The sequence below is a fragment of the Hyperolius riggenbachi genome, chromosome 1, assembly GCF_040937935.1.
Source record: "Hyperolius riggenbachi isolate aHypRig1 chromosome 1, aHypRig1.pri, whole genome shotgun sequence".
Classification (NCBI taxonomy): Eukaryota; Metazoa; Chordata; class Amphibia; order Anura; family Hyperoliidae; genus Hyperolius; species Hyperolius riggenbachi.
The window spans coordinates 361,282,327-361,308,436 of NC_090646.1; the positions used below are offsets into that span (position 1 = coordinate 361,282,327).

The following is a 26,110-nucleotide window of genomic DNA, read 5'->3' on the forward strand; positions in this document are numbered from 1 at the left end:
AAACAATTAAAATCAATTTCCGCTAACTTGTGACAAAAAATAAAATCTTCTATGAACTCACCATACTCCTAACGCAATACCTTGGGGTGTCTTATTTCTAAAATGGGGTCATTAGTGGGGTTCCTATACTGCCCTGGCATTTTAGGGGCCCTAAACCTTGAGGAGTAGTCTTGAAACAACAATGACCTGTGAAATCCTAAAGGTACTCATTGGACTTTGGGCCCCTTGGCGCAGTTAGGGTGCAAAAAAGTGCCACACATGTGGTATCACCGTACTCGGGAGAAGTAGTATAATGTGTTTTGGGGTGTATTTTTACACGTACCCATGCTGAGTGGGAGAAATCTCTCTAAATGGACAATTGTGTGTAAAAAAAATCAAACAATTGTCATTTCTAGAGATATTTTTTCCACCCAGCTTGGGTATGTGTAAAAATACACCCCAAAACACATTATACTACTTCTCCTGAGTACGGCAATACCACATGTGTGGCACTTTTTTGCAGCCTAACTGCGCTAAGGAGCCCAAAGTCCAATGAGCATCTTTAGGCTTTACAGGGGTGCTTACAATTAGGCAACCCCAAAATGTCAGGACAGTAAACACACCCCACAAATGACCCCATTTTGGAAAGTAGACACTTCAAGGTATTCAGAGAGGAGCATAGTGAGTCCGTGGCAGATTTCATTTTTTTTTGTCGCAAGTTAGAAGAAATGGAAACTTTTTTTTTTTGTCACAAAGTGTCATTTTCCGCTTACTTGTGACAAAAAATAGTATCTTCTTTGAACTCACTATGCCTCTCAGTGAATACTTTGGGATGTCTTCTTTCCAAAATGGGGTCATTTGGGGGGTATTTATACTATCCTGTAATTCTAGCCCCTCATGAAACATGTCAGGTGGTCAGAAAAGGCAGAGATGCTGGAAAATGGGAAAATTCACTTTTTGCACCATATTTTGTAAACGCTATGACTTTTACCCAAACCAATAAATATAGGCTGAATGGGGTTTTTTTTTATTTTTTTATCAAAAACATGTTTGTCCACATTTTTCGCGCTGCATGTATACAGAAATTTTACTTTATTTGAAAAATGTCAGCACAGAAAGTTAAAAAAATAATTTTTTGACAAAATTCATGTCTTTTTTGATGAATATAATAAAAAGTAAAAATCGCAGCAGCAATCAAATAGCACCAAAAGAAAGCTGTTATTAGTGACAAGAAAAGGAGCCAAAATTCATTTAGGTGGTAGGTTGTATGAGCGAGCAATAAACCGTGAAAGCTGCAGTGGTCTGAATGGAAAAAAGTGCCTGGTCCTTAAGGGGGGTAAAGCCCACGGTCCTCAAGTGGTTAATATAAAAAAAACAAAAAACATTACAGTAAAAAAAAAAAAAACATGTAAATATTTACATAAGGGTCTAAACTTTTTAAATATCAATGTAAAGATGAAATACTTTTATATTTTTTTATTTTAAACTTGTAAATAGTGATAGATGCAAAACGGAAAAAATGCACCTTTATTTCCAAATAAAATATTGTCGCCATACATTGTGATAGGGACATCATTTTAACCTCCTGAGCGGTATGGACGAGCTCAGCTCGTCCATCACCACCGGAGGGTGCCGCTCAGGCCCTGCTGGGCCGATTTTCTTCAAATAAAGTGCAGCACACGCAGCCGGCACTTTGCCAGCCGCGTGTGCTGCCTGATCGCCGCCGCTCTGCGTCGATCCGCCGCGAGCAGCGGCGAAAGAGGGTCCCCCCAGCCGCCTGAGCCCAGCGTAGCCGGAACAAAAAGTTCCGGCCAGCGCTAAGGGCTGGATCGGAGGCGGCTGACGTCAGGACGTCGGCTGACGTCCATGACGTCACTCCGCTCGTCGCTATGGCGACGATCTAAGCAAAACAAGGAAGGCCGCTCATTGCGGCCTTCCTTGTTTATTCTGGGCGCCGGAGGCGATCGGAAGAACGCCTCCGGAGCGCCCTCTAGTGGGCTTTCATGCAGCCAACTTTCAGTTGGTTGCATGAAATAGTTTTTTTTTTATTAAAAAAAACCCCTCCCGCAGCCTCCCTGGCGATCTCAATAGAACGCCGGGGAGGTTAACGGTGTAATAACCGGGACATATGGGGAAATACAATACGTGAGTTTTAATTATGGAGGCATGTATTATTTTAAAACTATAATGGCTGAAAACTGAGAAATAATGAATTTTTCCGGTTTTTTCTTATTCTTCCTGTTAAAATACATTTACAGTAAAGTGGCCCTTAGCAAAATGTACCCCCCAAAGAAATCCTAATTGGTGGCGGAAAAAACAAGATATAGATCAGTTCATTGTGATGAGTAGTGATAAAGTTATAGGCTAATGAATGGGAGGTGAACATTTCTCAAGTGAAAACGACGGAACGCGAATGGGTTAAAGAACATCTCTATGTAATTTCAACATCTAAGTCTAATATTCACAATTCAGGTTTGTGGTAGTGTGTCATGGATCTTATGCTGGGAATACACAATGAGGTTTCTTCGCAGATAGATGGCTCGATAGATAATTTCCGACAGGTCCGAAGTGATTTTGATTGTTTTTCTGACCAATTTTCATAGAAGTGGATGGAAATCTATCGGAAAACCGATCGGCCAGTAAATTTGCTGAAAAGACTTGTGTATTCCCAGCATAACGAGGGAGATTTCTGAGAACCTCTACCAACTCTTACCAAACTGCAACATTTAAAATACTACTTATTTGAGACTAATACCAGCCCACTGACAGACTGTGTATGAATGCAGACAATACAACAACAGTGCAGGATTCCCCAGGAATGGTCGACCAGCAAACATCCCACCAACAACAAGGGGCCATAAGAAATTCACTTTTTCACCTGAGTTTTCTCCTAGGTGATATTTTCACAACTTGCAAATAAAATGCCTTTTACACCACCAGCAAGCAAACAAATACTCAAAATAATTTTGACACTACTTATTCACCTACTTGTTTTTTTTTCCATTGCAAAGTGCTAAAAAGTTAATTTAAATTGAAGATGAAAAATTATCTCCTTGGAAAAAACTACGAATAAAAAGTGAATTGCTTATGGCCCCAGGCCTGTAATACTCCAAAACATCTAAACAACTGAGGGCTACTTTTGCGTTGAGGAATGTCAGCATTAGAGAGTCTACCCCTTCAGGAGAATACTGAACCACTATGATGTGCATGGCAAAGGGTGCAAGGAAAAAGCCACTTCAGTTCAGTAACAACACTACTGCAAGTTGCTTGGTTTCTCAATATCTAGCTTCATTTTCAAATTGTCTAATGCAGGGATGCTCAAATTCGGCTTCGGGAGATATCCGGATTTTTGCTATCCGGATATCTCCCATTAATGCTGTGCGGGCTGGGCGGGGGGGTCAAGCTTACCTCTCTGACGTCTTCTTCGGTCGTCCCTTGGCGCCTCCCACGATGCGCTCCATGCGCGTCACGTGATTACAAACACTTCCTCCTTCAACCCGGAAGGAGGAAGTGTTTGTAATCAGGTGACCGCCGCTTGGAGCGCATCGTGGGAGGCGCCGAGGGACGACCGAAGAAGACGTCAGAGAGGTAAGCTTGACCCCCCCCCCCGCCCAGCCCGCACAGCATTACTGGGAGATATCCGGATAGCAAAAATCCGGATATCTCCCGAAGCCGAATTTGAGCATCCCTGGTCTAATGTTAATCCCAACATTATTTCCCGTTCCTACCTTTTTCTGTGAATACAGAAGAGACTTGAGAGGCCCGGTTCACATTAGCGTTCCCTGTCCGGATCCGCCTGATCGGATCCGGACCGTATACTGTACAAACGGAACGTACGTTCCACATAGCAATGCAAAGTCTATGCGGACGTTCACACGCGTACGTTCCGTACAGAATGGAGCCGGATCGGATCCGGACTCCGGACACTTTTCCAACATGCGCAATTTTTCGGGTCCGGAACATCCAGCCCACGCACCCGGACCGGAGCCTGACTGCACCATCCGGAAATAGAAACTTATGGGGAACGGAAAGCACAGAACACACAGGATACAAACACCTGACGTTCTACCCCACTTCCTATGCGTATTCTAGCGGCCATTTCGGATGGGGACACATGGGCAGCAGTGGAGCAGCAGTGACCTTACGTGCTGGAGCTGTTTGGCAGTATGTCGGAGGTGGAGGTGAGGCCTAACAGCGGAGGACCTGATTCTACAGGTGCACCAGGTGCACCTTCTGCTGACCCCAACAATTTTTTATCATATTTTGCTGTTTTTACAACACGGATCCGGATGGCAGCCTGATGCAAACGGACCGGATCCGGATCAGGTCCTAATCCGATCCGGATCCGGTCCGTTTGCATGCCAAAATGCAAGTGTGAACGGGGCCTAAGGAGTGAATTTCTAAGGAGTATCTGGAAAGGAACCAGTAAAACTTGGCATCTGTGATATGTGGTGGGGCTGCCCTGTTTGGTTATTAGATAGCCAAACTCTGGACTTCAGCACTGGGTTTCAGCTATTATATTGCCAAACTCCAAATATCAGCTCTGTATGTGGCTGGGGTGCCAGGGGCTAGCTATTATTTAGCCTTGCTCTGGATATGGGCTCTGGGGCTCAGCTATTATATTGCTGAGGTCTTTATATACATTCCCAGGGCTACGCAATAACAGGCTCTGGATATTGCGATAGGGTATAGCTTATTATTAATGCTAGAAGGGTTAGTGTTTTAAAGAGCAGAGCCATAATGTATGCACAAGGTTCTAAAGGGGGCAGGGCAGAGGCATAAGGGGGTGGAAAGTTTTAAAGAGGCATAAAATCCAAATCATTTCTCTATTTGTAGCTGTTAAATAAGTAAAAAGGATGCTAAACAGATAATTCAAAAGTTCAGGGCTGATTCACACTACAAGAGCTTTTTAAACGCTAGAGAGTTTAATTGCTTTTGCTAATGCAATGTCATGGGGGATTTTTGTAAAATCCCATCGCTTAGGTGAGAGCAGACCTGGAGATCCTGTTTTTCTCCACTATGCCGATGGTAGCTAGGACGCAGGGAAGGGGGCCAGCACCTGTCCTCTCTCTCTGTCCTTGGCCCCCTCCTGTATTTTGCCTCTGCCCCCCCCCTCCTCACACTCCTGCCGCACCCCCCCCCCCCTCTTCTCCACTCAGCATTCGAGTGCAGCGGGGAGGAATAAAGGCAGCACACATAGACTCACCTCCTTATGGTTCCAGGCGCTGGAGTTCCTGTCTGTACTTTCTGCCCTAGGAAAGTATAGAGGGGAACTCCAGTGCTTGGAACCATAAGGAGGTGAGTCTATGTGCGCTGCCTTTATAATTCCCCGCTGCAATTTGCAATGCTGCGGGGAGGGGGGGGGGGCATAGTAAGGGAGGAAATTACATCTGAATTTGGCTTCACTTGTGAAACAGAACATTGGTGTTAGCGGCCACTGAAAAGTGGGTTAACGCACCCAGGTCGCCACCTCTGGCTGTCACACTCCACATCACGCTTCCTTCCAATAAATCTTCCTTTACAACTGTACACTCTGAACATGCATCTTGTAATATTGATATAATTTATACATACAGAATTTATCCAGTTACAAAGACGCTTTAACATTTTTTACATTAGTCGCTTTAAAAGAAGAGTAAACATTTGTGAAATGTGTTGGGATTTCCATTAGAAGTCACCCATGCACAATCCACTGTGGTACTTTTCCCGAGTTTTCTCATGTAAAATATTTGTTGTAAAAGCTGTTCCATGTTCATTCAAGATTTATATTACCTATTTTTTGCTACTTTTTTCACTTGCTAGGTGCTTAAAAGTTATTTCATAAAAATATGATGAAAAAAACATCATCTGCAAGAGAAAACAAAGGTTCAAAGTTTAATCAGGGCCAGTGTCTCTGCATTTGTTCTCTTCCAGGATGCAGAATCAGTATTGATTCTCAGACACAAAAAGTTTTTCACTTGCTCAGGAAATCGAGGCCAACTTTACATGGCAAAGGGCAATTAGATACAGTCAAACACTGCCTAGGTTAAAGAATATTTATTTTCCCACATCTGTCATAGTGCAATTTTTTGTTGCCAATGTAAACAATAATTCATTGTTATCCACAGTCTGCTTTTTGATATTTAGGAATTAAATTTGCTTTGGTAATGAACTGAGAAGTTAATAATCGTTTTGCTTTGCAAAAAAAAAAAGGCAATTACAGGCTGTCAAGATGTTTAGTGTCGGAGTTCATCCGAGTACTGCAGATGTCTTAGAAGAACATTTGGTAGGTGAAAGGGTGAATTCTAATTAGAAATAAAAAGGGGTTTTGTTACAGACATTATTTAGTCAGGAAGACAAAGGAAGCATTCACCCCTCCCCAAACCATTTGTCAGTTCCATGGGATATTGTACGACCATGAATGCTGTTTTTTTAAACCTGGAATCTTGTTTGGCATAGTATAGAATCTTCTTCCTCTGTGAAATTCAGTGTCAATTGTAAAAAGAGGGAAGAATTCACATGAATTCCCCTCTCACTACCCTTACTTTGGCCTCCCATGGGACCTATGTGACAGCCTCTTCCCATATTAGAAATCAAGGCTATTGTTTACAGTCTCAGAGATACAAAATCCTTGATAAAATGCCAAGTGTTTGTTTTCTCGACTGAATACATCGGAAATGCTAAACCAACACTTGGAAAGCTGCCTACGCATTGACCCTCAAATATTGGGCAACTGCCACTGAAAAAAACACTTGTACATTTTTTGACTGCTTTAATTTGACTAGCAATAGGGTTCCAGCGATCCACACCACATTTCAGATTAAAAACAAAATAGAGACTGAATGTTTGGCTTCAGTATACTGTGCAGGAAGCACAACACTAAATCTAACACAGAACCGTAACTGTGATAACGCTTTTTTTTTTTTTTTAAATAAGACCTAATAATGAAGAGATTAATAAGACCAATACAACAAAAGAATCCAATTGGCTAATATTTATTTTGTACCTTGAGCTTTGTTATTTATCGTATTTAAAGCAACCTGAAGTGAAAATAAACTTATGAGATAATGAATTGTATGTGTAGTACAGCTAAGAAATAGAACATTAGTAGCAAAGAAAAGAGCCTCATATTGTTTTCCAGTACAGGAAGAGTTAAGAAACTTCAGTTGTCTGTGCAGTTGTTAGCTATGAGTGTGGTTTGTATACTGCAAAAATGAGAGAATGATGCAATGGGTAAAAAAAAAAAAAAAAGCTATATAACTGAAAATAAAAATAAGAGACTTTTCTTTGCTATTAATGTTCTATTCACTATTGGTAGTACACAATGCAATTCATTATATCATAAGATTTTTTTTCGCTTCAGGTTTGCTTTAAAGCACATGCATTTTTAAATTGTTGGCATATAAGGACCATGTTCTTTAAAATGACAAAACAGAATTGTATTTAACAAAAAATATGCATGATACACATTAAAATACTCAATATGCCATATGTGTATGGTGCAGAGATGAGCAACAAAATTGATACGAGAGATGGAAGGTCTCACTTACCAAGAAAGGTTAGATAAACTGGGTTTATTTAGTTTATAGAAAAGACGCCTAATGCTACATACACACTTGAAAGATAAATGAAAGATATCAGACCAATTTTACCACCCTTCATGTAGTATGAGAGCCATACTCTACACAGTCTATTCTATGGCGCTGAACTCCCCATCAGGTAAAAATCTTTGCAAGATGCTGCACACAAAGATGCTGTACAGACACAAAAGATCTGTTCCTGCAAAAGATCCGTTCCTGCAAAATGCATTCATAGTCTATGATATCTGCAGATCCTCATACACACCTTGTTTAACAGACGTTCATCTGCATATCTGACAATCATCTGCAGATCTGAAAATCCATCCTGGTGGATATGATCTGCAGATGAATGTCTGTTAAATAAGGTGTGTATGAGGATCTGCAGATATCATAGACTATGAATGCATTTTGCAGGAACAGATCTTTTGCAGATACTGATCTTTTGAATGCGTACAGCATCTTTGTATGCAGCATCTTGCAAAGATTTTTATCTGATGGGGAGTTCAGCTCAATAGAATAGACTGTACAGTATGGCTCTCATACTACATGGAAGGTGGTAAAATTGGTCTGATATCTTTCAAGTGTGTACACACCATTAGAGGGGATCTAATTAACATGTTTAAATACATCAGAGGGCAATATAAAAGCTTGGCAGATAAGCTTTTTGTCCCTAGGCCTTCTCAAAGGACTAGAGGACATGATCTGCGCATGGAGGAAAAACGTTTTAGCCATTTATTTAGGAAAGGGTTCATTACAGTAAGAGTGATTAAGATGTGGAATGCATTGCCACAGGAAGTAGTTATGGCAAATTCTATATCTGCATTTAAAGGGGGCTTAGATGCTTTCCTTGCATTGAAAGACATCCATGGGCTACAATTACTAGGTAATGCCCAGCGGTGTTGATCCAGGGATTTTATCTGATTGCCATATGGAGTCGGGAAGGAATTTTTCCCTTTTGGGGCTAACTGGACCATGCCTTGTGGGTTTTTTTTCGCCTTCCTCTGAATCAACAGGGATATGTGAGGGAGCAGGCTGGTGTTGTACTTTGTTCTCTGGTTGAACTCGATGGACGTATGTCTTTTTTCAACCCAAATAACTATGTAACTATGTGTAGCATTTCTATTTTCCAGGAACAAAATTACGGGCCCAATTTACTAGGACATCTCCAGTAATTTCCAAGAATTTTCAGTGGGGATGTCTTAAGTGATCCAGCAAATCTGGACTTCATTCATTTAAAAATAACCTAAACTGAGAGGGAGATGGATGTTTCCTTTTAAATAATACCAGTTGCTTGGCAGTCCTGCTGATCTTTGGCTGCAGTAGTGGCTGAATCACACACCTGAAACAAGCATGCAGCTAATCCAGTCTGACTCTAGTCACAGCACCTGATCTGCATGCTTGTTGGGGGTCTGTGGCTAAAAGTATTAGAGACACAGGATCAGCAGGAGAGTCAGGCAACTGGTATTATTTTAAAAGGAAAAATTCATATCCTTCTCAATTTAGGTTCCCTTTAAACATTATTGCAATAAAATGATCGTTATTTGTTAACCTCATGTATGTCATAGGGTTGCAGTGAAGTTAAGAGAGTTAGTGGGCGTGTGATTATATTTACATAAAGAATCCACAGCATCCATGAAAGCCTGAAATGTATTACAAAAAGTTCACACTTGGGCACCTGCGTGAAATAGTAATCTCATGCTACTAACTTTACGGCATTCACTTCTATGTTCCAATGTGACTCAGACAAGGGCTGCAATCTTGTACTACATAATAGCAGACAAACACTAAAATGATCCACTTATGGTTTTCCTACTGGAGAGGTTCATAGATATGTGAAAGTGCCTTAGGCCCCATTCACACTTGAGCGTTTTGCCGGCGATTTCGGTAAAAAGCTAGCGCTTTTGAAAGCACTAGTGTAATAAAACCCTATCGGCCCGTTCTTATTTGGGCGATTTGCGCTAATCGTCGCAAATCGCCTAAAATCGTCAAACGCGTAGCCTGCACCATTAACATGCGATCTCCCGGATCACCTGTTTAGTGCTATAGAAGTGCTAAACGCGATCGTGGAGAAATCGCTGCACTGTTCAACTATTTTTTCCATGTGAAGTCGCTGAAAAATCACTCTCGCAAAACGCTGCAAAAATTGCCGGCGTTTTGCCCTTTCAAGTGTGGATGAGACCTTAATTAGCTTAAACCCCATGTATCCTTTAAATGACAATAATAGAAAAGATTAAAAAATAATTTTTGTCTAGAGTACTTAACCCATTCAGGTTCCGTCGTTTTCACGTAAGAAATGTTCACCTCCCATTCATTAGCCTATAACTTTATCACTACTTATCACAATGCACTGATCTATATCTTGTTTTTTCCGCCACCAATTAGGCTTTCTTTGGGGGGTACATTTTGCTAAGAGCCACTTTACTGTAAATGCATTTTAACAGGAAGAATAAGAAAAAAATGGAAAAATTCATTATTTCTCAGTTTTCAGCCATTATAGTTTTAAAATAATACATGCCTCCATAATTAAAACTCGCGTATTGTATTTGTCCAAATGTCCCGGTTATTTCCCCGTTAAAATTATGTCCCTATCACAATGTATGGCGACAATATTTTATTTGGAAATAAAGGTGCATTTTTTCCATTTTGCATCTATCACTATTTACAAGCTTAAAATAAAAAAAATATAGAAATATTTCATCTTTACATTGATATTTAAAAAGTTTAGACCCTTAGGTAAATATTTACATTTTTTTTTTTTATATTAAACATTTTATTTGGGTACTTTTGGGAGGGTGGGAGGTAAACAATAGATTTATAATGTAAATGTGTGTTAATTCTTTTTGTTTGTTTTTTTCAGGTGTAGTATTACTTTTTGGCCACAAGATGGCGGCCACGAGTTTGTTTACATGACGTCACTCTAAGCGTAGCACGCGCTTAGAGTGACGCATCGGGAAGGAGACGGCCAGAAAAAGCTCAGCTTCCGAGAGAAGCTGTCGCTTTTTCAGCGGGGGAGAGGAATCAATGATCAGGCTCCATAGCCCGATACATTGATTCCTTGGCTACCAAATCCGCGGCCGGGAGTGCGGTAGCGCGCATGGTTCCTGGACGTAGAAACTACGTCCAGGAACCAAAATAGGTTAAAGAAGTTTCCGCAGACATTATTGTGACAAAATCATCTAGTCATAGTACAAGTGCTTTTGACACCAGTGCTTTTGATTTATCACAGACGGTTCCAAATAGTAATTAGTACCACAATGACCTTGATTCATTAAAGTGAGTGCGGTAGTTCAGAGACGGGCGGGAAATTACCGCTAGCGGTAAATTAGGGTTTTTACAGTGAATTCATAAAAAAAAAAAATTCTGAGTGCGAGGTGATTGCGCTAGCAGTCGGTAAGTGTGCGGTGTGGTGCGGAAAGCTGTCAATATCATTTGCTGCGTGCGGTAGTTTGCTGCTGACTTCCTCATGACAAGGTGCATGCTAGGTAGAAGTGGGCAGTTTTAGACACACGTGACTTATTTTTTATAAATTAGAAATTATTATTATTATTATATTTTATTATATATATATATAATATTATTCTTATAAATTATCTAACTCTGTACGATTTCTAAAAGCCTGGGTGATATTACAACCAGCCTTCCTCCTCTGTTTCCTTAAAAATTCCATGGCATTAAGTTGAAAGGGCTCCATTTGTCACCTAAAATGCTACTGTGTAGAGCAAACTCGGCAGGTCTTTGTTGGCGATAACAAGCTGTTATTTATCGCTTCCTTACTCCCGCTTTTTTTTCTTTCATGAATACACTTCATTCAGTTTACCGACACAAATAACATTTTCATTACCGCATGCGGTAAATCCTGCGTTAAATTTTATGAATCCACTATTAACATACCATGCAGTAATTTACAGCTTGGGCGATAACGCATGCAGTAATGCTTTATGAATCGAGGCCAATGTGGAGGAACCAGAAAGCACATGGTTGATGGGTCTAAAGTCCCGTGCAAACAGGCAGAGGTGATAGTGCAATGTACCCAGACAGATATGTGCTAAACCAAAGATAGAGTCATACATACAAATCATAGAAGAGAAAGATCTGGCACTATAAAGTGGTTTTATTGCTTTAGATATAGAGCTGGTGCATAATTAGCATAGCAGGCATAATACACATACAATTGTAGTCATGGCAACGATCGGTGTACTTATTGTATCTGATGTGCAGGGTGATGGCAGTGGATGCTGAGGCCAGAGTGCACCACCATCTGAAGCAATAAAACAGCTTTAAGGTGGCCATACACTGGTCGATGTGCCATTAGATCGACCAGCTGACAGATCCCTATCTGATCGAATCTGATCAGATAGGGATCGTATGGCTGCCTTTACTGCAAACAGATTGTGAATCGATTTCAGCCTGAAACCGATCACAATCTGTTCAGCTGCTCCTGCCGCCTGTCCCCCCCCCCCGTATACATTACCTGAGGCTGGCTCCCGGGCGTCTTCTCCGCACTGCACCGCACCGCTGTTCTTGCTCCATCCCGGCGCTTCCTGTGTTACTCCGTGACCAGGAAGTTCAAATAGAGCGCCCTCTATTTCAACTTCCTGGTCACCGGAGTGACACAGGAAGTATAAGCGTACACTGGGACATGCGGAAATGCGGTGCAGCGAGGAGAAGAGGACCCCGGAGCCAGCTTCAGGTAATGTATACATGCTCGGATCGGGCCCGAATCGTACGCCGCAAGCGACGCGCTCCTACCGCCGGGCGATCGAGGGTAATTTCCCGCACGGCGCGATCGACGGTCCGATCCGATTTCGGGAGGGAATCGGATCGGCGGGTGCGTTTAGCGCAAGCGATTGGCAGCAGATCCGATCCCAGGATCGGATCTGCTGTCGAAACGGCCGTGAATCGAGCCAGTGTATGGCCTGCTTTATAGTGCCAAACCTTTCTCTTTTATGGTTTAAGTAACTAGAGGGTTAACATACACATAATGTATATTTTATTTGATCTTCTGTTCTCCCTGAAAGCAACACAACTGAAACCAATGTTAGTTACCTGGTAACATCCTTTTTAGTAACCTCCAGGACAGGTCCACCATGAGAACGACAGGCTCCTCCCAGGAACAGGAAACGTCCAGATAGAGTACTCTATAAATCTTTGTCCAACCCCTTGATCCTCAGTCAATTCCAAGTACTGTTCCTAAAAACAAAGGGGTTTTAATATTCATACTGCATATACATATACTTTTCTTGTACTTATATACTCATATAAATCCTTTACTTGGGTGGGTTACGGACCTGTCCTGGAGGTTACTAAAAAGGATGTTACCAGGTAACTAACATTGGTTTTTCCATTAACCTCCAGGACAGGTCCACCATGAGAAGATGAGCAAGAATCTTACCCAATTAGGGTGGGCCGACTGCCTGCAGGACTTTTCTCCCAAATGATTGCTGTCCTGCAGACATCAGGTTCACTCTATAGTGTCTAGAGAAGGTACTTAGACTTGACCACGTAGCTGCTCTGCAGATCTCTTCCGGCGTAGCACTCGCTCTGTAAGCCCATTAAGTGGCCGCTGCTCTAGCTGAATGAGCTCTAACTGTATATAATACCGTATCCCCTGTAATCTTATAGGATTCCTCTATACACCGTTTTATCCCTTTCTAAATAGCATCTAAGACATCTTCTGAAATCTAAACCCGGCTTGTATTATTTTCTTTAATCTTTTTATCTTTTCGCTTGTTAAGTACATTCTTTCTGTTTCTGAATTTATTATGACTCCTAGAAACTGAATCTTTGACGTTGGTTGTAGGACCAACTTGTCTCAGTTTACTATCCATCCGAGGGTCTGTAACTGATCTAGTACTTTTTCTTGTATTTCTCTCTGTTTTTTTTTTTTTTTTTTTTTTTGGTATGACTCCGCCACTACAAGGAGATCGTCTGGATATGGAATTATGAGAATTCCCTCTGCATGTAAATACTTTATCACTTCCGCCATTACTTTTGAGAAGATCCTCGGTGCTGATGATATTCCGAAGGGCAGGACAGTAAACTAAAAATGTTGAATCGTCTTCTTTTCCCTTACCGCAAATCTCAGGAACTTCTGAGACAACGCTCTTATTGGAATGTGCGAATCTGCGTCCCTCAAATCTATGTTTATCATCATGCAGTTTGTGGTTAACAAGTTTCTCACAGAGAATATTGATTCCATCCTGAATCTTTGATAAGACACAAAAGGTGTTTAAGCTTTTAAGATTAGAATTAACCTGAATTTTCTCGTCAGCTTTCTTACCAGAAAACCGTCGAATAAAATCACTGATAGCCAGTGATCTGACTGCCCGGAACCGGTCCGACGATGTTCTCGTCTAACATTGATTTTATGATGCTGGCTTTTCTCTCTGTCCTTTTGGAAGAGGAGTAGCAATAATTTTCTTGCTGGAAGGGACTGAAACTGAATTTTGTACCCCTAGTTTATAAAATTGTGGAAGAAATCGTTTTTGCTTATTTTCGTCCACTGGGAATAGAATTCCGATAGACGACCCCCAAATCTTTCTCTGGCGTCAATTCTTTTCTTGACTATTTTGGTTTCGAAAAAGAAAACTCTTTTTCGTTCCCTCTCTATTAATAGCCCCAGGTCTCCCCTTGCTACGTATGTTGTGGCTGCTGCTGGTTGAAAATTTGCCCCTGCTGCAGTCCAGGCCTTTTTAAGGGCAAACTCCACCTTCTTATCTTGTGGATCCTTCAGGTATCCCGGATCCTCAAAGGCTAATTCATTGTCTATATTAACCTGTGAGATGTTGTAGATCTTATGTATGGGAAAGTCAAAGATTCTTTTGGTTCCATTCCCTGATACAATCTATTGTGCATCGATAATTCTGATTTCTTAGATTCAATATTTAGAGTTTTATTAATAGCCCAGATAAGCTGCTCAGTCTCATCAGCTGGAATCTAAACCTGGAGATTTTCTGATTTCAGTCTGGCTGTCCATACTTTTAGAAGAAGAGTCTGACTCATCATTATCCTCCTCTTCACCCTCTGTATTTGGTATATCTACGGCCGGCCTGGTCGTACTAGTACCAGGGATTACTGCTTCTGTTGCTGGGATGATAGCAGAAGCAAATACTTCCCTTAATGACTTAATTGTCTCAGCCCTCTCAATTTTTACGGCTGACATTAATTCTTCCTTTAAGTCCTCTGAATGTTCCTACATTAACTTTACTTAAACCGGTTTGACAAAACTGCTTATTATAAGTATGGGTCATTTTTGTATCACAGAGCGGGCACCACCTTCTTGGCCTTGCTGGGTCAGTAGACTCTGTGCCCTATAACAATACAAACAAAAAATATAGTGTCATTTTTCTTTCTAAACCTAAAGAAAGAACAACCTGGTGCGCATCTGTCAAAGAGTGATAAGTAACCCTGAGCCCAGATGGATAAGAACATGTATAGAAATATCATATACATATGATTTATTTGAGGCCATCTATATAATCCCCCTATATATATTAGACAGGGGATGACACCACATATACACATATTGCCTGTACACTGATCCTATGTTGGCCCCTATGTTGGCACGCTCTGAAGAAGCCCCAAGGGAGGGGTGAAATGCATTAGCGATGGCCGCTGCTGGTGTGCATCCTGGATGATCTGAATGTTTGGGCAGTTCCCACGTGGCAATTATCCTCTGCTTACTACATCTTATGGCAGCAGAGCACAGTATACAGATAAGTGGAAATAGGCAGTAGTCTGCATACTTATATGAAGTGCTGAGGGAAATACATATTGCATTTCAGCAACCTTCTATGTGAACTGTCTGGAAGGGCATTACTGCTATCAGCTAACTGGATAAGGATTAGTGTGGCAAGGACTGATGATCACACATACAGTTTGCAATCATGCTGTTTGGTACGTGGTGCAGCTGCCCTTAAGTGATTTTTATCTACCAAGTCGTATGCTGCCTTTTATCATTATTATGACAAGTAAACCTTATTGGGACATTGCCTCAGCATTACATTGCATATTTATGAGTGGGAGATGTGAGTGTGGTTTCTCTCTGGTAGATGTATTGGGGCCCCAATTGGATCTTGTCATTTTTAGATTTATGCAACTTATACCCTATATTTATTGGGGGTTCTTTTGCTCAAATTTTCAAACAGTGAAGCATATTTTCGAGCAATAAATGGTTCTCTCTTATGAGTGCAGCTAAACTGGTGTTGGTGTTCTGTATATTGGGTGATATATATACATATATATACACACACACACACAACATATGACCCAGCAATATCACAACTGAATATCTGCAAAACATATCTCCAGCTATATGCATAAGTTTATACAGACCTCAGATCAGACGCTAAGCCGGCTTTATATTATACTGCACAGTCAGATAATAAGTAACAGACCTCCGTACAGACGCGGCATAAGGCGTACGGCTCATACCATATAGGTCCCCAAGCCTCCGCCACTCTCACCTTTCCTGGCTCCTGCTTAGCGTCCCTCCCGCTCCGTTCGTGACACGAAATGCCGAACCATGCGGGCTTCCGGCGTCTCTTCCCCGCGCCACCGGAAGTGACGCCGCGTAAGGGCGGAAGTACGTCACAAGGACGCCGCCATTGAGGGCAATCAGCCACCTTCCCTCCAGAGGCCTGCTAGACTTCCCACGTCACTTCCGGTGCGCCATTAGCCTCCGCTCTAGGGGAATCATGGACACCGCGCGTGTCCTCCGGATCCACCTGCAACTCGGGCAGCCAGGACAGCCACAGGAGAAGGTACACCTCGCTTCTCCTTACTAGACCCAAATACCTCTCTAGGTAGGTCCACCATTCGCCGCCAACCGGGTCCCAAACACACCTGGTCTGACGGACCGGCGAGCGACTAGAGCACTCCTTGTTCCTTGGAACTGGAAACGTCAACTGCGGAGGATCAAGGGGTTGGACAAAGATTTATAGAGTACTCTATCTGGACGTTTCCTGTTCCTGGGAGGAGCCTGTCGTTCTCATGGTGGACCTGTCCTGGAGGTTAATGGAAAAAGGCATTTGGTATGTTTTTTTGGTACTTTTCCGTTAGCCAGGCGCATCCACTAGGTGGCGATAATTACTATTCCCCCTTCAAGCCGCAATGGATAGTAGGGAAAAGTGTAATTCCGGTGGAGTTTTATTGCCACCTAGTGGATGCGCCCGGCTAATGGAAAAGTACCTTTTTTTTTTTTTTTTTTAAGAGAACTAAAGATGACCGATTCCTTAATACCCTCACATGTGGTGGGTTTGGCAAGGGTAAGTGTTGTGGGTGCTACTTTATTGTTGTGCTCAGAAAGGGCTTTAAAAGGTTAGTTTCAGGACTACTATTGGTGAAGTGTAGTGGCCGCATTTGTGAGCACCAGTATGGCATTCACACATTGCACACAGAATCTTTCCACCCCCCACACTGCCGGGATATGCCATTGCACACAAAATGACCACTTCCCTCACATACACTCACCATTTTCTGCCTTGTACTGCTGTGATAAATCATGGCATTGCACACAGAATGCACTCCCCACCAACACACACTTCTGCCTCACACTGCTGAGATATACCATTGCACGCTAGGGATGATCAGTGAGATGCAAATCTTTACAAATTCCTGCAGGATTCTGTAAATGTTTATGCAAATATATGCAGCTTGAAAATGGACCAATCAAGTCACACCCAGGTTTAAATCGATTGGTCCATTTTCAATCTGCTTATATTTGCATATTAATTTACATAAAACTGCATGAACTCGGAAATATTTGGTTCTCATTAATCATCCCTACTGCACACAGAATACCCCCCCCCCCCCCCCCACACCCACCTTCACCTTATTCTGCCTTGTACTGCTGGGATGAATCATGGCATTGCACACAGAATGCCCCCCCCCCCCTACCTTCTTCTTTGCATGTTTGGGATATACCTCTATTACTATATAGTAGCGAAAAAGGTCTGATAGCATGTATGGCCCTTCATGCAAGTGTACAGGTGTGCATTAGTGCCAGGGATCACCACACAGCAAATGTGCATTAGTGGACATACTGTATATGTGAGCAGCGGTGGATATGGTTATTATACGTATATGTATTTTTGTTGCAGGTGATCTGACTCAGCATGTCAGGGTAAAACATGTGGAGACCTCTACAGGAAAACCACCAATGCTTCAGTTGTGTGAGTTTTGTGGTCAAGCCGTGAAGCACTACAAAAGCCATAAAATCTTTTGCAGGTAGAGACATGACCTTTTTGTATAAATGTATGCCTTGCAGGTTTAGATTTAGCATATGGTTTCCATTGTTGGTTACTTTGAGAGACAAAATTGCAATAAATTGTTTCCATTAATATGGCTGATCTGAGATTCATTACCACAGTTTCCTAATTACTATATGAATTACAGATGTACTCATGCATCAAACTGATATTCCAGCAGAAAGGTCACTCCAGCCTGTGAAGGATTCAGGTTACTTGTCCTTGAAAAAGGGAGAATCCTTTCCAAACTGTATGAATAAGGAAGTGAGGATAAGAAGGCATTGGGTGTGCCCCGTTCACACTGTGTGTGCTTTTCTGCATTTCCCTGCATGCAAATAAGCATTAGATCTGACAGACAATGTTAATAAGGTTTATTCATGTCTAATGCATGTTTGGAGCGCAGAAAATATGACAGCTTGCTCCTTTTTTTTCTTAGGTACTTAACTTGGTTTTACTTTCAAAACAATTCTGTTTCCACCAGGAAAGGACACATTTTAACGTATTCAAACTTGCTATGCATCAGAAATGCAAATGCAGTAAAATGTAAAGAGTGTAACCTTAGCGGACACCAAAACGGACAACAGATGTTTCTCACTCCATCAGCTTCACATATTTTAGTTCAAAGGGAAACTGAGAGAAATCTAAAAAAATGGCATTGCTTTTGGTCATTTAGAATGTAATAAAGACAAAGAATCACAACAGACTGGCAAGCAGCATTTTAAAAAAAGAAGTCAGGAATGGCAACTGTATCCCCTTTGCTTCTGTTTTATAACAGGGCTCCCGGGCTGCCCGTGGCCAAGAGTGCACTGCGCATGACATCACTACGCCATGCACATGAGGTCATACGCATGTGCAGTGCACTGTCGGTAACGGGCAGCCCAGCCAGCACCTGCACAGTCACCCCAGCGACTTAGAATAAGTCTAAGCAGTATATGCCTGCTCCCCCCTCTTTCCATGTTTTTTTCGGCTCTGGTATCCTTTAACCTCCCTGGCGTTTTGATTACGTGCGGTGCATGACCGTCGGGAGGTTTTTTTAAATTTTTTTTTCATGTAGCTAGCCTAGCGCTAGGTACATAATTCCTCCCCTCCCTCCCTCCCACCCTTTCGATCGCCACCGGCATTAATACCCATCAGGAAATCCCTTTCTGAACGGGATTTTCTGTAGGGCTTCCCCCGTCGCCATGGCGACGATCGGACTGACGTCATGTCAGGGGGAGTCCCGATCAACCCCATAGCGCAGCCTGGCGGTGATTGGCCAGGCTGCGCAAAGGGTCTGCGGGGGGGGCGTCTTTCGCGGCTTATCGGCGGCAATGGGGAAAGCACGCAGCTAGCAGTTTTTTTTTTTTTAATTATGCAAATCGGCCCATCAGGGCCTGAGCAATCCGCCGCGGCGTTACTGGTCGTCCGTAATGCCCAGGTGGTTAAGGATGGCTTCTTGCCTCACATATTTAATGCAATTGTTTTGTTCGCCCAACTGAATTAAAGCAGAAAGTCTGCACTTCAACTGCATCTGAGTGGTTTCAATTAAAATTCATTGTGGTAATGTACAGAGATATTAGATTAGAAGAAATTTGTTTCTGTCCAAATATTTATGAACCTAACTGCACTAGATATGTCGATGCTCTGTTGTGAAAATGTATGTTCTGCAAAATTGCATTTTATTTCTGTGTACATGCAAAACGGCAGGGATACAAGTTGTATGGTGGTGATGATCTCTAATACTTCTCACTACACTTATGTATTTACTTTTTTATGAGATATCTTTAAATAGAACTAGTAATCAAAAGATATTCTAATTAACCATTTTTTTCTTCCCTTTTGTTCTATTCAATTGGCCAGTGGTGTGAAGAAATTCAAGTGTGACTTCTGTGTTCAGTCTTTCCACCGAATCTCAGAACTGAAGAGGCACACATGGACTCACACTGGAGAACTTCCATATCGTTGTAAAGTACGCTATATAAATGTTTCTGTTGAAAACTTGATCCAAAAATAATGAAAATAACTCAATCACCTGGACGTAAGAATTCTAGGAAAAGTTTCACTAATTGTGGCTAACATGAACTGAAAGAGCATGTTTGATTAATGGTAAAACATCTTCAAAAAAAAAAAAAAAAAAAACCTTTAAAGGGAAGGTTCAAGCAAAATAAAAAAATGAGTTTCACTTACCTGGGGCTTCTACCAGCCCCATACAGCCATCCTGTGTCCTCGTAGTCACTCACTGCTGCTCCTGTCCCCCGCTGGCAGCTTTCCGACCTTGGAGGTCGGCGGGCCGCATTGCGTACATTTTTACGCATTCCCGCTAGTGCAGGAACATTAACACATACATTTTTACGCATTACCGCTTCAATGCGTAAAAATGTACGCATTGAACCAGTAACGCGTAAAAATGTATGTGTTAATGTTCCTGCACTAGCGGGAATGCGTAAAAATGTACGCAATGCGTCCCGCCGACCTCCGAGGTCGGCAAGCTGCCAGTGGGGGACTGGAGCAACAGTGAGTGACTACGAGGGCACAGGATGGCTGCATGGGGCTGGTAGAAGCCCCAGGTAAGTGAAACTCATTTTTTTATTTCGCTTGGACATTCCCTTTAATGCCATGCTACAGACAGTGCAGGCAGTCAGTGGCAGAATTTGTTTATTTCTATGTAGAAGCTCCTTGATTTGCTAAACTGAAATAAACCACTATTAAAATGTGTGGTCAGGAGTTCCTTCACCAAATACCTCCTGCCCAGACACTGGTGTAAGCTGCAAATAACCCTGTGACTGGCACTGCAGAGTCAGCCATCAACAGTCCCTTCCATGGAGCTTAGTGTGAAAGCACACCTGAAGTGAGAAGGTATGGTGGCTGACAAAATTCCTTTTTAACAATGCACACTGCCTGGCTGTCCTGCTGATCATCTGCATCTAATACGTTTAGCCATAGACCCTGAATAAGCATATGCAGATCCGATGTTTCTGACAAGATTAGCTGTATGATTGCTTCAGGTATGATTCAGACACTACTGCAGCCAAAGAGAGCAGCAGGATGCTAGGCAACTAATTGTTTAACCACTTGAGGACTGCAGTGTTAAACCAAGCCCCCCACCAAAGGCTCTTTTTTGCTCAGTTGGGCTGTGCAGGCTTTTCAGCCTCCTGCAAAGCCCAGCTGTGGAGCCCAGCGATTGGACTCGCCTCCTTTTTTTCTCCTTTAGGGGACATGCCGCCTGAGGTGCTCGATCGCTGTGGCCGTGTTTTTTTTTTTCTTTTTACAGCCTGTACACGGCTGTTTCGACCCTCTCCCCCTCCTCGGTGCTTAGAATCGAACAGGACGGCGATCCAACCTGTTCCACCTCTCATAGGCATAAGCCTCTGAGAGGCCGGGGATCGCTGGTCTACGGCAGCGCTGTACGGAAGTAAACAAAGGGAATTTCTTTCCCCTTTCGTTTACAAACAGCCTGCGGCTAGCAGGCTAATCATGGAGCTTTGCTCCATGGACGGGCAGGGAACTGCAGCTCCAGGACTTGTCACCAATTGGCGTTAGGCGGTCCTGGGGCTGCCGTCGCGTTCACGCCCATTGGCGTGACACGGTTGTTAGGTAGTTAAAAGTAAATATGGGAGCCTCCATAAACTTCAGTTCAGATTTCCTTTAACATCTTAAGTTCTGCTGGTTGAGGTCATGTGACCAGATTTTTAAAACAGGTTTTCTAGCTGCAAAAGCTTTATTTATGCTGGTAATAGACGATGCGTTTTTTCGGCCGATTTTCTGTCCATTTTTGATTCGATTTCCTGCTCGATTTTCTTATCTTATCTATTTCCATTCACTTCTATGAGAAATCGATCAGAAAAACTATCGAAAATAAGATCGGACATGTCGGAAATTATCTTTCGAACTATCTGCCGAACAAACGTATGGAATATTTCCAGCATTAGGCTCACTGTGGAGTTTGACTAAGTTATCACATGGTCTATTAAGACACGAGCCTGGAGATATTCAGTTGACTCCCACTAATTATGATTAGATATACCATGCCAGAGATACAGTAAGAAATTATACAGTAAGCTTAGAGGTGTTGACCTTTCATGCTGGGTACACACGTTGCGACTTCCCACTCGATCAGCAGGAATCGATCGATTATTACCAACATGTTCGATCGATACAGCCGTCGATTTTGCATAGTTAAAGAGAACCTGAACTGAAAATAAAAATTCAAAATAACCATACACAGTTCATATATACCTCCTGTGTAGTCTACTCCTCAATCTCTTTCTCCTTTCCCGTGTCCTGTTGTCCACTGTGATCAATGGAATTCTCTGTCCTCCATTTTAAAAATGGCCATTACCCCATAACCGCTTCCTTGTCAACACACTGTTAAACTGTAATATCACCCACTTGAGCCATAGGGATACATGGACATTACCTTGCAACATTCAGTTGTACCTGACAGCCACTGATATATTTCAGTGCTGACAAAAAATTGTCAGAACTGGAAGGGATCACTGTAAGAAGAAAATGATGAGCTTCTGAAAGGAACTGATGGTGAAGTTAGCATGTAATATTCATTTGCAGTTACATCATGTGTTTATTTTAAATCATTTTACTCGCTTCAGGTTCCCTTTAACATGCAAAATCGACAACTGTATCGATCGAAACCCTGAAATAATCGATTCCGCTGATCAAACGGGAAATCGCAACGTGTGTACCCAGCATTACAGTGTTGTGTTCATTTTCTTATTATCTTTTGCCACCTTGATGGCATTGAAACTGAAAGAGAATGACTGCAATGGTCACATGCTATCATTTTTTTTTTTTTTACACATGGCCAGCAGTCAGCAAACCAGATACATGTTTAGTTCTGAAACCATATTGCTTAATTTTCCCTTTGCCCATACATCTGTGAGCATTAGCTTAATATCTGTATACCCAAGCTTATTCTGCCATGACTTGGCATATGCATACAACCAGGCAGAGCTTGGCTGACTAACTGGTAATTTACTGAGGTCTGGCAACAATTGTACTTGTAAGTGGCTTACAAACATTTTGTTCAGTCTTTGAGGGATAAGGCTACAATCCTCACATGGGAAGTAATAGGTAACAGAAACCTATGCTTTGTCAGGTTATGATTCACCCAGGGTTAGGTTGGTGCTAACCAACCTAACCCATGAGAGATCTGTCTCCTTCTCCTACCTCTGTTGACTCAACCATAATCTTTTATGCAGTAGGATGGCATGATCTTAAAAATTCTTTTGTTTTCTTAATCACACTTGTCTATCTTTGTCTATTATTATTGATTTATAAAGCGCCAGCATATTCCATGGTGCTGTACAAAGTAAGAAACGAACATAGGGTACAGAATTGGTACTTACAGTGACAAAGTTAACATGAATAAAATATACAATGAATTCCAAAACACAAAGGGGAAGAGAGCCCTGCCCTTGCGAGCTTACAATCTAAAGGAATGGGGGGAGGGGATGTGGGCTTGAAAGGTTTTTTGACAGCATATGCAGAGATTTATCCTCCCTTTTCTCCATGCTCAAGCTGTATGAGATATATAGACTGCTTAGGGAGTGCTGGGGAAGATCATAGCACTGGACACAGAAGGAGCCAAGCCTTATCTTGCCTATTTATTTATCTATGATCTTCCACAGTACTCGATAAGCACCCGCTGAAAAGTCTGTATAAGGAAGCATTGTATGGGTACCATTATAAAGGGACAGTATATTCGGGGTGCTGTATGAGGGCTCTGTAAATGGGGGAAGGCAGGGCATACCAAATAAGGGTTAGTGTATAAGGGAAAATAAGGGTTAGACTACACTAAGGGGTAGACTAAAATAATGGAAAATATGGGTTAGACTACATATGATGACACTATTAGGGGAATGCCATCAGGGTTGCTATATATTTGAGTACTATATATGGAAGCATTATAATGGGTGACACCTTAACAGGTGGTACTGAAAGGGAGAGACATGGTATGGTGACATTTAATATGGGTACCAAAATAGAGGAGATTCAGTTGGGACAAAATATGGGGGCTACTTTAATGAAAATACTGTATCAACACTTTATTGATCCATGCCTATTTTTGAGACCACATCATTGTCACAATACAATAAACAATTGCCCCCTCCAATTAACTTTCCTTACCCAAAGGTCGTCTTTCTCAAGCAGTGCACATACAGTTACTTCTGTATCTACACTCCATGAGTTAGAGAGAACTTGCTATACTGACCAATTTGCATGATCACTTCCATTTCAATTTCCCTGGATCAAAAAATAAACATACTGCAGCAATCTCTGCTTCTGTTTCCTGAGTTGCTAAAGTTTTTTTTTTATGTCTTACAGATATGTGGGAAAGGCTGCAGACACCCAAGTAACATGAAGAAACACATACGGACAGTGCACAAAGCAGACATGCGTGTGCAAATCAATAGAGAACATGCATCTCCTAGATACTGTAAGAACAGGAGACCAGTAGCTAAATTTTCAGACCAGCTGCAGATGCTGCCTGCTGACCATCCTCTGCCAAACCCTACTACTGCTACAGATCAAGTGGCCCAAACAGACTCCTCTGTATCTCCGCTATCTCTTTCCTACATATCTGTCTTTACTAGTGATGAACAATCAGCCAATCAGTTTCACCCATATGTTTCACAGAATGCATCATCTGAAACAGTCAAGTCATAATAGGGTCTCCATTTTTTATTAAATGTGATTTTTGTTAATATATATTTGTCAGAATATGATAAATCATTTCCACACAATTCTCTTACGCATTTCAGAATAAAATGTGACAACGTAAAATGTATAGTCTTCGTGCAACATGAATGGAGCATTATGTCTTGAGAAGAAGCCTTTGAAAATGTTACATTTCCAAAGTTTATGTTTTAAAAATAACGAAGTGTAAATGTAGGAACACCAAGGGTCTAATAGGGTATCAGACAAATAGGGTGCAGGCAGCTCATGGACAAACCAGGAGCCACTATTGACTTGCATAGAATTTGTCGGTAAGCCAGCGGGAAAGGGGAGATTTGGGTGCCCAGCGCCGTCCAATAGTTGGCTTACTTAGCAGGGTTTTTTTCAGTGTGGTTTAGGCACCCAATATTTTGTGCTTTTTTTTTTTAGGTGGTTCTTCGCATGGAAGATGGTTAAGGGATAGACATCGGGGGGAGGGTTGTGCATCAGGAAGGGGGTTTGTGTCATCATTTTGTAAATCCACAGAAGTAGCCCCTGGGCTGCCATCTGTGGATAATGCAATATTGACCTCCACCATCAATGTTCAGCATTTTCCCTTCAGCTGACTCCTTATAGTTATTGTATAAAGTTGCTCTGGATGTGTGGTGTGGAAGCTTATAAGCAGACCCTCAGGAGTTCTGGCTAATGATCCTCCTCCTGCCAAAGCTGTGGTACAGTGAACTGGCAGCACCACACAAACATATGCCAGCCAGGTGGCTGTTTCTGTGGATTTACACATTGCATTCAAATTAATAGAGCTACAGACCATCAAAAAGAGTCCCCTTTATATGGACTTTGTACCGGTGGTTTAATTGATGACTATCTGAAATTATTACACCGAAGGAGAAACTTCTGTTATAGTAAAACTGTTTTTTTGGGGACCCTGCAGTATTCTGTACTTGGAAAAACAAAGCAGATAGAGAGCCCCAATAGTGCAATTTGTCAAACCAATTGGTCATAAGAGTAAATATATGAGAATATACTCACAAAGGTGGGTTACCTCTGGTAACCACTCAGTAGGCAGGTAGGGAGATTAGCCCTGACCCCACTCGGGTTAAAAATGCTGCTCTCCGTAGAAGTAAAGGGGGTAACGCTCCTCCACCAAGGGTGGACACTCAGAATAAACAATTGTTCAAAACGGAGGCACCAAATAAGGGCTGGTTCAGACGGACGTTTGGAGGTGTCGCGGCGGCAATGCGTTCGGGCTTTCAGCAGCGTTCGCGTTGCGTTCGGATGCGGTCGCGTTTTTTCTTCCCCTAGGGGGACATTAACCCGTAGCGGTTAACCGCTTCCAGGGGCTCCTTTAACGCCAGGTAAAATCGGGACCCGAACGCCGCGTTCGTGCAAACGCACGTAAAATCTTGGTACAAACGCTCCCATTCACTTGAATGGGAGCGTTTTAACGCCAAGCCCCGAACGCTGGCTGTAAACGCTCTGCAAGCGTCCGTCTGAACCAGCCCCAAGTATAAAATTGTTAAAAACTGTTAAAAAAATGGGGGGGGGGGGGGGAGGTAGTGGTGGACTTACTTCCCACAAGTAGACACACAATCAGTTATTCACTGAAAATCTCTTTATTCAAATGGACTCCCTAAGTAATAGCAATGCTTTTCATGG

General features: G+C 42.2%; 1 protein-coding gene across 2 annotated transcripts in view; it reads left to right on the forward strand.

Annotated features, from left to right (window-relative positions):
• The window catches only part of LOC137514667 (zinc finger and BTB domain-containing protein 49-like), a 52,688-nt gene extending 28,123 nt beyond the window's left edge, over nt 1-24,565 (forward strand). For both annotated transcript variants that reach the window (XM_068234225.1, XM_068234226.1), the window contains exons 4-6: nt 17,639-17,765; nt 19,625-19,733; nt 24,107-24,565. In XM_068234225.1, coding sequence (XP_068090326.1) covers nt 17,639-17,765; nt 19,625-19,733; nt 24,107-24,448 — 578 coding nt within the window. In that variant the 3' untranslated portion in view covers nt 24,449-24,565. The remainder of the gene's footprint in view (nt 1-17,638; nt 17,766-19,624; nt 19,734-24,106) is intronic.
• Nucleotides 24,566-26,110: the final 1,545 nt, after the last annotated feature.